General features: G+C 35.6%; 2 protein-coding genes and 1 pseudogene across 2 annotated transcripts; 2 read left to right on the forward strand and 1 right to left on the reverse strand.

Moving 5' to 3' along the window:
- The first annotated feature begins 40 nt into the window (after positions 1–40).
- LOC140225989 (uncharacterized) lies at positions 41–4,157 on the forward strand. The gene is made up of 3 exons (XM_072306046.1): positions 41–1,737; positions 3,323–3,433; positions 4,019–4,157. Exons 1-3 carry the CDS (start codon positions 1,543–1,545, stop codon positions 4,103–4,105), a joined length of 393 nt encoding a protein of 130 aa, XP_072162147.1. The 5' UTR covers positions 41–1,542; the 3' UTR covers positions 4,106–4,157.
- A 253-nt stretch (positions 4,158–4,410) lies between these two features.
- LOC140225990 (uncharacterized) lies at positions 4,411–8,042 on the forward strand (annotated as a pseudogene).
- Positions 8,043–9,835: 1,793 nt separating this feature from the next.
- Positions 9,836–11,335, reverse strand: LOC140225988 (uncharacterized). The gene has a single exon (XM_072306045.1). The coding sequence runs from the start codon at positions 10,567–10,569 to the stop codon at positions 9,844–9,846; it is 726 nt and encodes a 241-aa protein (XP_072162146.1). The 5' UTR covers positions 10,570–11,335; the 3' UTR covers positions 9,836–9,843.
- Between the last annotated feature and the right edge of the window lie 427 nt (positions 11,336–11,762).

Raw genomic sequence — 11,762 nt, forward strand, 5'->3', positions numbered from 1 at the left:
AAAATCGCCGATTTTGAATAACCCTCTTGAAATGTCAGAAGAATGGCAGAAAAGTTGTTTTTTTTTTTTTGTGAACCCACCTCACCACCAAACGGGTTTAAAATTTCATGTTGGTACATTGGCGCAGCAACTACTCGGTGATTTTTACCGAAAAGTTCCTTTTTGATAAGATCACCAAAGATGCACCTTAACGTGGACACCGTACAACGTATTAGTTGTATTTCAGCTACTTTTTGTGAAATTGCTTCACAAGCGTTCCAGGGGGCTTTCCTATCGGATCATTGAGTCACACATAAATCTCGGTCATCCATAAGGAGTTGTATGCTGAGGGGATAAGGAAGCTTGTCCAACATTACATTTTGTCTCACGTCTTGTTTAAATTTCGGACGGACTGGTAGCGTGAAATTTTTGACCCAAGTGGTCCGAAGGTGAGTCCACAAAAACAACTTTTCTGGCATTCTACTGAACCAAATTTTAATGGAAAAATAAAACCTTGCAAGAAAGGTGATATTATGCCCAATGAACAGTTTTTTTTTCAGACCTTTATTTCATGCAGTAGTTAAGAAGTTATGGCAAAAAGATACTTTTATTTGGAACGACCCTCATACTTAAGTAAAGTTGCAATGGTTACAGTCGAAAAAAAATTACAAGTGGAATGGGGTGTAAACTTCATATTCCTAATTTCATATTTTAGAATGTAGTAGGTCCAGTTCATAGAAGTTCGAAAAAAAATTTCAGTTAATGAGGTTGGCAATTTGTCAACGTTTATGATGTACTTGAGGGGAGGTAAGGAAAGACTCAATACATCTAGACTATCCATAGTACAAAGGCTGCCATAACTTGGCTTAGAACCTCATTTTCTCTCCCTCTTTTGATATTTTTTGAGAACAAGACAATGATACAGGTTAAGGGGTGTTTAAGAAAGACAGTTCGATGTCTACTGTTTTGATTGGTGGCATTTTCCACTGTGAATTATCACGACGAGCAATCATAATTGGCGACAGGGGAAGAACTTTGATTATTCGGGTACCCTCCTCATCGTCGCCGTTAGGGAATGATGCACATTTATTTTCTAAAAGGGAAAAGAGAGTGTCTTTAATTTATTCTCTCGTAAGAGGAACAGTAGGATCAACATTCCTCTATCAGAGAATTAACACTATTTAGCAATGGACCACTAGACAAGGTATGAATTTAAGCATTCTGATACATGTTTCTTAACCAGAATTTCATGTAGAATACGATTCGCACAATGAAAAGTACTAAAATTAACTCCTAACAAAGATATTAACGTTTTATTTCACATGGATTACGGGAAATTTAAACCGCCCGCCCACAAGAAACTCAAAGCTCTACGTGAGTCAAATCGCGCACTAAACGTTGCCGTAAACAAAAACAAACCCAGCGGTATGATCCGGCAATCTCTGCTCAGCTGATGCTGTTCCCCAAGTTGTTTACACTAGAAAGGACGCATGACGACATTTATCTTCGGTTTCCTTCTATTCTTGTGCTTGTGGTTTGATTTTGTGAAGTAAATAAATCCGAATGCCTGTGATTCAAAAATGTTTCGTGCCCAATTGTGGTTTTACATCTGCGGACATGCCGCCTCGCATATTTTTCAATGTGCCGCGGAGTGAATTTAGACATCAATGGTTTGCAGCCGCTGGGAAGAAGCCGGCTGATGAAGGGAAGAGGCTGTCTTTGAAAACGATTCTCTACTGCTGTGATGCACATTTTGATGTAAGTACATACTAACTAATGCATTTACCAAAATTGGTTGCATTTATGGATTTACAGCCAAGCTGTCAGGTGCAATCTGGGACAAAAACATGAATGAAAAAGTGTCATGCTTGTAGATTCTTCTGAAACCTTCAGTAGCAGCTGAATTTCATTGTAGCAGAGCACTTTTTCAGTTTACATTTCATGGAGGATTTCTCTTAAAGGCCCATCTTGGTCTGGTTTATTTCTGCATTACTCGATACCTCTCTACGTTTATCAAGAGTCCACTGAGTTCACACTCGGAGTTGGTACAGACCTGTATCAAGAGGCATATCAATAAGTCTATTTTGCTCCTTTCTCAGCCAACATCACATTGTTCATCGACTGAGAGCTCAGTCAAATACCTTTGTAGACTGCGACATATGATTTATGCAGCATGGATTCGACTATTTACACAATCCTAGGAAGTTTGCATTGCTTCTCTTTACCTACCAGACACATGTCATTACACCAACTTTTCAGTCAAGTAAGTTTATCAAACTCCTCAGGCAATTCAACACTAAATTACTTATAGATTACCCTTGCCAATTCTCAGAGCTTGAAGAATTATCTGACACCCTTTGAGTAATTTCACAAAGCGGACAGAATACCATTAAATTGTTCCAACGAAATTAGAAGGAACTTTCAAAGCTGTGTTCACTTAAGTTAGTCAGAGAAAAACAATTTCTAGGTATAGCTTCACTGAAGTTGAAACACATCCGCACTTTCGATACGTTTCTTTCCACGAGTTACAGTATTTCAAATTGATTCAGTTTGCATTTGACGGCTTGGTTAATGTATTTAATTGTCTAAAAAAGTTTAGTTTTAGAGTGTGGATCATATTCTATTCTGATACTTAAGTTCTTCAAACTATGGAGTGGATTATCCTGGGGTTAATGAGCAATCGCATGCAATTAAAATGGTCCGATAATCAGGATAAACACCTCTCATGTTTGTGGACGAAACAAAAATTGAACAGTCTTCACATCATTTCAATAGCCAAAGTGCGGAACCATATACCTATCTCCATTATGGTGTTTCAAAATTTCTGCTCCTAATTTGTTTTTTCAAAGAGAAACAAGCAAACATCATAGCTTGTAATTAGTATAGAATATTCTGTTGACGGAGAAAAAATCAAGGAAGCTTGCAGGAAATTACAAAAGAAAAAATGAAGTAGGTATGACAGGAAGTCTGCAATATCACAAACAGAGATGCATGGTTTTGCATTTTGGCTATCGATTTGAGAAACAATTTGTTAAACAGAACTTGGCTGAATGAACTATCAAAATTGAGTTCCTTACTGTAGCCACTAATTTTCATATCGTTTCTACGTTAAGCATTCCAGCTGAAGTCATGGATATGATAGTATCTGTACAGGTAGGGCTGTACAAATGTGAAGGGCCATTGAAATGTAATGCACCATAAGATTAGATATATTTTGTGCTCAGATTCTTAGCCACGAAATCATTGGTTTTTGGCATCAAGAGTCTTTATGTTAGTCCACTAAGTAGTTATTTAATTCCTATTTTCTCATTTATTCCCTAATTTTGGTTTGAATATGTTACAGCTACATTATGATGTTGATGACTATGAGGTATTTAAGATTTGCAAAGCTCAAGGATCCGAGGCTCCTCAACTGAGGCTCAAAAAAGGAGTCATACCTCATATCTTCCCCACGGTAAGTTTCTTGAGGAAATATTCAGATTAAGTATTAGAAGAAAAAAAAGAGGAAAAAATGTATGAATCCATGTATCCAATTTGGTGGTAAAGATAGAAAAGTATGCATGTAAGTTTCTTTTTTTGGAAGGGAGGGGGGAAGATGACCGAAATTCGGGTAATTCCATTGCAAAATTTGAAAATCCTACATAATTTTATTTTTTCGAAAGTAAACTATCCAAAGTATTTTCGTGAAATCTTCGGTACAAACTTTGCAATAAGTGAAAGAAATCACAAACAGTTTCAAGAAAAACTGCTAAAGGCTCAGTTTTCTTTCCAAAAAAAGAAGTAAAACATGGGTGGAGATTTGCAATGTTGCTATCATAGGTATGTATTTTGTGATTCTGCCATAGACTTCAAGTCTATTAAGCTGTTGACTCTGTTCAGTCTACCTACAAGAATTCCAATAGCATCCTATGTATTAATCTCATACCTTATTCGTAGGTCCTTTGTTTAGTTATCTGTCTTGTAGTGAAGAGAAAAAAAACTTGAAAGAACTTGAAGGTATCACATTCTCATTCTACCCATTTTATTTCTTCCATGCTAGGTTACACCCAGTGATGAAAACCTGTTCGAGGAGAACATTGAACCGGAGCGAGAAAATACACCAGTTGCTGTTAAAGTACCTTTATAGACAGAGTATGGCCATTTCTGTTCCGGTTTTTCATTGGTCGCGTGAAAATAGGCTGACACGATGTTCTTAGGGCCGTACATAAACAAACAAGATGGCTGTTATCAGCAAGCAAGATTGAGGTTATGCACATCTTACATCCTCCTGTGATAAAGGTGAAAGGCGATTTAACAGTGTTTTCATGTATTTTTCGTGTGCTATTCGTAGATATGCTAGTTTAAATCGTTACTGCCGCCTAATTGAGATTTTTGTGAAATTTAGCTTCTTATCGATGTTAAGGTGAGCCGCCATTTTGTTTGTTTATTTACGGCCCTAAGAGCATCATGAAGCCTAAAAACTCGTTGACCAATCAAAAAGCGGAACAGTTTTCCTGTAGTGAAAAGATACAAATGGCCATACTCTGTCTATAAAGGTACTCTAGTTGCTGTACCCAGCAAGAATATTATGGTTAGTTATTGATCTTTTTCAATTTTCACGTGCTTTGCTTCACTAAATTTTTGTAAAACGTGAGGAAAAGAGAAAAAAAGCATGATTTATTTACCCAATGTTCTTATAAATTGACCTGTATGGCTATTAAGCCCATTGTTTACCAGTCAAAGAGGAGTGCTCCTCCAGCATTATTGTCCCCCCCCCCCCCTCAAAAAAAAAATAATCATGTACCTCCTGTAGTTCATTGGGATTTTCATTCCCATAATCGACCTAACTTTAAAAGTTTAAGTAGAGCTACTTACAGGGTAAATGCTTGTTGCAGTATAATATTTTTCCCCCTTTTATTTTAGGTTGAACCTGCTAAATCAGTATCATGTGTAGTTCCTTGTGCAGACAAAAACGCTTCGCTATCAGCTGTATTATCAAGTTCAACATCAATTGATCATGAATCTATTGAAGTTTCTTCTCCTGTAAAAGTCCAGGTACATTTTTCTCTGTATTTGAGTCTTTTATTATTTTGTTGGAATCTGTCCCTGTCTTAAAAAAATTAATCAACTCAATGAAAGATGCAGTTTTTTGATACACAAGTTTAGCCACTGGTGTGCACAGTGAATTATTTTCTCACTTTTAAGACTGATTTAAGTATGCATTTGTTAAAAATTAGTTTTCCACCAGAAAATTTAGATTTTCAAACAATTTTTAAATTCTTTTTAAGAATACAATGAAATAACTTGTGTAGTCCTGAGGGCTTTGATGTTTTCGTGATAGACCTACGTTCAGAGGTGCAAGCAGTACTTAGGATACCATTGTTCCCATCTAATTCATTCATTCATTCATTTTTTTTTTTTTTTTTTTTTTTTACATCCAGATTGATCCTGCTGAAAGTTTATCATACGCAGTTCCTTCTCAAGGAAAAGATCTATCCAGACAAAATCCATCATTTGACATTCCTACTCCACTGAAAGCCCAGGTATGCTTTTCTCATCTTTATAGTTTACTACTTTATAGTTGCTTAAATAGCAGCCTGCTTTTCTAATCGATCCAACCCATGTAACCTATGTGGACTCCATTTATTGCTGAAGGACCACTATTTCTAACAGCATATGTGCCATTAGTGCTCCTGTGCAGATAAGTGATTTTATGGCGGAGACGAAATCAGTCTCTCGCTGCAAAATACAATCCATGTGCATTCTTGCGGCTTCAATTGTTTCAAATGTTTGACGAATCCGATTTTTCTAATGCCAGGTTTAAGATCACTTCTTGTTACGGATTTATCTTTGGGTCAAAAAACAGGAAAGCAAGAACTTTAAGCACAGCATGTTGCTACTCCCTCCTTTTTTTTGGGTTTCAATTTTCCCTGATTCGAAAAAATTTCAATCAATGCCGTGCTTTTAAAAATCAAGAACGCAGCTTGCAAAGAAATTTAGTGGTGTGTTTTTTTGTTTTTAAAACTGGAAAAAAAGGAAAAGAAAAAAACATCCAATTCTTCACCAAAAATTCTTGGATCCAATTTATTTAAATATCTGCCCCTGGAAAAATATCTTGAGATACAAGTGTTTTTTAATTGATTTCCCAAGGAAGCCTGACTTTGAACTATACACTGCCATCAATTAAATCTTGCAATTTGGCTGAACTACATTGGTTTATGGATTCATTTATTTTACGTTGACTTAAATGAGGAAAGTTGGAGCATATTGAAGGTATCCATTTTAGGAAGGTAGGTTGGTTAGGTTTCAAAAATCTCCTAGAATTTCAAATTTTATGCATTGAATTGTTTCTTTCAGTTATGTAATGGTTGGAATTAATGACGTTAACGGAAAAATGATTTTAACGGCGTAGTGACACAGACCGTGTACACTCATTGTTACATCATTTTCTTTCAATCACAATCTTTAAATAAACAAGGAAATTGGACAATTCTTTTACTTTTATAACTTAGGGGTGAATGATTCCTCATAATCAATAAAAATCTTAGAAAATTTTGTGAAACAATGTTGAATAGTCTTCTGACCAAAAATAGAGCGTGTAAAGCAGTTTAAATTCTTGCGTGTATTAGTGTTAGAAATGTCATGCATTTTAAAGTACATTATTTCCATCAATGATAATCCTTGATAAACTAAGGAAAAAAGCGAGACTTGAGTGAAAACAGAAAAATTATGTTGTGGAAGGTTAACTTTATTTATTGTTGATCAGAAATAAATTTGCCATACAATCTAATACAGCATTTCCAAAGAAACCTTGTGTGCAATGAAATGACATACTTTATAACTACTCATGAAAAATGTTGCGCCAATACATTAACAGAGGATACAATAGATAGACAAGCCGTATTAAAAGTAATGAGCTGAAGAAAAAGTATGAATTAACTAAGTTCATTTTTCTTTACCCAAAGATGAGTTGTGTGATTTTACTTCTTTTTATTTTAGGTTAAATCCCGGAAGCAAGAGTTGGCAGCTTCAACTGAAGGACGAAAGCGTAAGAAGTGTGATCTGGAACCAGTTGAAACACTAACCAGGCTCCGAAGAAAAAGAATCAGAAATGAAAGAGATGATTTTGTTTATGATTTCTCTCAAAGTAGTTCCAGTGGAACTGGTGCTGTTTCAGATAATCCACTCAGTCAGGAATTCAAAGAAAAATAAGACAAGTTGAAAATTAGGGAGCTTAATCTAAAGCTTATGAAAAATAACCCTAAATTTTTTCTCGGTCTAAGTCCTAAAGCCTTCTCCTTAATTGAACGTCTTGTAAATTATACAAAGTGCTCTGAAGAGAAAATTTTAATTTCTTTGAGAAAAATCCGTTTAAATGAATCAGCAGAACTGCTGGGATTCATGCTAGGTTATTGTGTAAGCTATATCGGTAAAATTTTAAAAGAAACTATACCTAAAGTAGCCGATTATTTGCGAACTTTGATTTTTCAACCCAGAGATGACATTATACAAGCTAATCTTCCTATCCCATTCAGAGCTTTCTTCAAAAATGTAGGTTTCATTTTTGATTGTTTTGAGGTAGAAATCGAAAAACCGTCGAACCCTTTAGTTCAAGCTCTTACATGGTCTCAATATAAAAAAGGCAACACCCTAAAATATCTTGTATCTGCGACACCTGATGGCTACATTAATTTCATTTCTTCGGGATTTGGTGGAAGAGCCACAGATCAAGTCACCGTAGAAAATTCAGGAGTTTTAGATCACCTGAGGCCAGGGTTAACTGTTATGGCAGATAGAGGGTTCAAAAATGTAGCTGCAGCACTTGAGAATAAAGGGAGCAAGCTTGTGAGGCCTCCTAGTGTTAAAGCTGGGGAACAACTCTCAAAAAAGGATGTAAGGGAAGCAAAGGTAATTGCCAGTTTGAGGATTCACATTGAACGAGTAATAGGAAGACTCAGAGATTATGATTTTATCTCTCCTCATTCTCTCTTCCATCATGACCTGATGTGCTTGGCTGATTCTGTAGTTATCATTGCTGCTGCCCTGGCAAATCTACAATCCCCTTTGATCAAAGTGTGATACAATCACTCTGAGAAACCAAAGTCTTCAAGATACATTTTAATGCCAATTTGGCTGGCTTTCATAGAACATGGTAAAATGATTGAAAAAATAATCGAGCTATGAGCCAAAAATAAATTAAACAAATAATATTTTCTAATAGTTTTGTAGCTTTTTTATATATTTTTTTAAATTTGTTTTCGTAAAATGTTTCCACTTGTTGCACTGAAGAAGACGGCAGTTGTTGGCGGTCGAAACGTTTGTTTTGTTTTGTTTCCTGAAAGTTTTTTAATAATTCTCATCTCTAAGTAGTTTGAAATATTATTTGTTTAATTTATTTTTGGCTTGTAGCTCGATTATTTTTTCAATCATTTTACTGTCTTCAAGATATGTTACCCACTCAACTACTAAATTTACTCTGCATCCCTTTTCCCCTTATTTTAAATCTCACAGTAAACAGGTCCTAGCTCGTGCTGCTCTCTTGTTCTTAAGTTGCTGGTACATTTTTTTTTGTTAATAAAGAAGCATTTATCAGAACAGGTCCATTCCATCTGCATCAGAGAAAAAAAATACACTGAAATGTGGCCCAAACTGTGAGTAATAGTGCTGGGTCCACACTATTTTCCAGGGAAATCAAGGCCAGAAAAATCAAAAAATTTCAATCAGAGTTGAAAACTCATTACAGTTTAAATTTTTGACTTTGATCGAAATGTTTGGAATTTTTTGGCCTTGATTTCCCTGCAGAATTGTGTGGACCCAACACTATTCTATCATCCTGTTACTCACAGTTCGGGCCACATTTCAGTGTATTTTTTTCTCTGATGCAGATGGAATGGACCTGTTCTGATAAATGCTTCTTTACAACCACTAGACAGGGTACGAATTTAAGCAATCTGATACAAGTTTCTGAACCAGAATTTCACGTAAAATACGATTCGCATGACAAAAATTACTGAAACCAACTCCTAACGAAGATATTAACGTTTTTATTTCACATTGGTTATGAGGAATTTGAACTGCCCGCTCACAAGAAACTCAAAGCTCTAAGTATGTGAGTCAAATCGCGCTCTACAATGGTTTCAGCAAGCTTCTAAATCGAGCGATGTTCATATCCCACCATGTGTTGTTCGAACTAAAAGCAATTTGCTATAGCTGAGCCAAAGCGTCAAAACTGAAATTGCCAGATTTTTAAATCGTAGAGACTGTCATGATAATGTTTAGCGCGCGATGTGGATCACATGGAGCATTGAGTTTTAATGAGTGGGTGGTTTGAATTCACGCATCAGGAATCATTAAATATCTTTGTAAGGAGTTAATTCCGGTAATTTGTGTTTGCGCATCGTGTTTTACGTGAAATTTTGATTAAGAATCATGCATCAGAATGCTGAAATTCGTACCTTCTCTAGTAGTCCATTGTCTCTATTGTCTAATAATCTCCATTGTCTCTTAACAAAATCAAAGCCAGAACTCAATTTGAAAGCTAGAAGTTCAGCTGAACTTCAGTTGTTTTTTGTTTGTTTTGAAAGCTAATGGGAGGAGAAACAATTTAAACATCTATGTTTTTTTTTATTTCTATTACTGCTTGTGGACTTACTCTCAGGAAAAATCAAGGAATATTATAAAAGAATAAAAACAGAAAATCTCCCAAAAATTGGAGATTCTCTAGAAGCCTCATAAAGAAAGAGAAAAAAACATGTGATCAGCCTGCAAGACCAAAACTTGCAATGTTTTTTTTTCATTTAGGTATGTTTAAAATTTCATTTTAAATAGAGAATTCTACAAATGCTTTTGACTGAGAAAAGAAAAATAGGAAAGAGAAAGATCGATTCACTTGTATAAAATGGGGAAAATGTACTTGATCCAAAATTCTGCTGCCGCATTCAGCAATGGCTCTAAGAAGGCTTTATCAAATTTTACCTCTATGATTGTGACATTTCCTGAGTCTTTGAAGTCATGTGCTGCAACACAAAAATATCCTTTCCTTCTGCCGGTTAAGAGCATTTGTAGCTGCATTTGCGCCATGTACTCTTTTTCAGGCGCTCCATCCCTGAAATATGTTTGAAAAGTACTAGCCGAAGCAGGACATTTGATTTCAAAAACGTGCGTCTCTGTTATTCCATCTGGAGATGCTCCAAATATTGAATACTTGGAGCGCATGAACATACCAGCCTCTTTGATTTTTGTGTTTAATTCTCGTTGAACTTTCTTTCTTACAAGAGGCTCTAAATCAAGTCCATCACTCATGGCCTTGGTCCCTTTGAACTTTTTTGCTCCTAAAATGGAGTCCCGCAGGGTTCCATCTTCGGTGGTGCAGTGAGCTGCTTCCCATAACTTTGAGGCAGAAACTCTGCCAAAATGTAAATCGAACCAAAGAGGACATTTACTCTGTTTAATAGTCTTTCTCTCCAAAGCGGCACAAATTGCTGAGTCCATCTTTTCGCTGGAAAATTTTAAAAATGACCTTGCAGTTTGTTCAGTCGGTTCGTCTTTGAAGTCTAACATTAGATGATTCACAGCTAATGATGTTTTCCTTTGTAACTGATCAGAGAACATGATATCTGAAAATGAAAACCAAATCAAACTTATGATGACTGCTGCGGAGTGACATTTAAATTACAATATGTATTCCCTCCTTCTCAATAATAATACTTGAAGTGCATGTAATGTAGTGCATTATGTATTAATAACCTGACAAGGCTCCAACTACAGAAATTTAAATCATCTTCTGCCATGGTTTAGAAATATTTCAGAACTTTTTTTCTTCTTATTGTTATTTTGTATTTTTATTCATTACATTTGTAAAGATATCATTCGTAGATCCTCAACTCAACTTTTTGTGAACAACCCATGTTCTGTAAGCAAGACAAAATAGTTTTTCATGGTTTTTCAAAACCAGTTTGTTGGATGATTCCTTGTATTCTATTCATTCAAAGGGATCACTTATGCAGGAGTTACATGATGTTTTTGTGTGTGTTTTTTTTTCTTACTTAAAGTTGAAAAAAGCACATTTACTCAGAGTTGAAAAGTTACATGAGTTCTATGACTTGAATGCTTTTTAAACTTAAATAATGAGATAATAATGAGCTCTTGTGTTCAGTTGTTTCGAAAAGACTGAGCTAAGAGAAATTTTACTTTTAAGGGCTAATGTCTCAATTTTCTGAATAAAATCACTTAACTCCTCTGTCAGGGATACCTTTCATTTTTGCTAATGATTAAAAAAATATTAGAAAACCGACTGAAAATGATAAATGACTGTGATACATTTTTTTGACTTAGTGTAAGATCAAGTACCTAAATCTTGGTTTTCTTCCTCTAAATTACTTAACTGATTTCAGTTGTGGTGATGATTACACATCCCCTCCACACTGAATATTCCAATGCTTCAGAATTATACTCTTAATTATGAATGACATGGAGACTACTTTGCGCAAAATGTGAGTGCATGTCCAATTGCGTATAATTTCTTGCACAGGAATGTAGCAGATGTATGCTGTAGCACCTATGCTGGGAAAGAAGATGAGGGGCAGGAGTCTGTTCCTGTGCTAAGGACATTTAAATAAATGTTTGTAGACTCCACAAAAGTGAAATACTGTTCATAAGAAATTATCAGCGACTGAGATCAAAATTTCCAGTTCAGTGGCTTCAAAGAAATGTAGAGCTCATGTCAGATAGGGTGACACTTCTAAAGTTTCTGCTCGCAAGCCATTGTGCCACTATCATCCAACAGCAGTCAAAAATTGATCCAA

Source organism: Bemisia tabaci, unplaced genomic scaffold (genome assembly GCF_918797505.1).
Source record: "Bemisia tabaci unplaced genomic scaffold, PGI_BMITA_v3".
NCBI lineage: Eukaryota > Metazoa > Arthropoda > Insecta > Hemiptera > Aleyrodidae > Bemisia > Bemisia tabaci.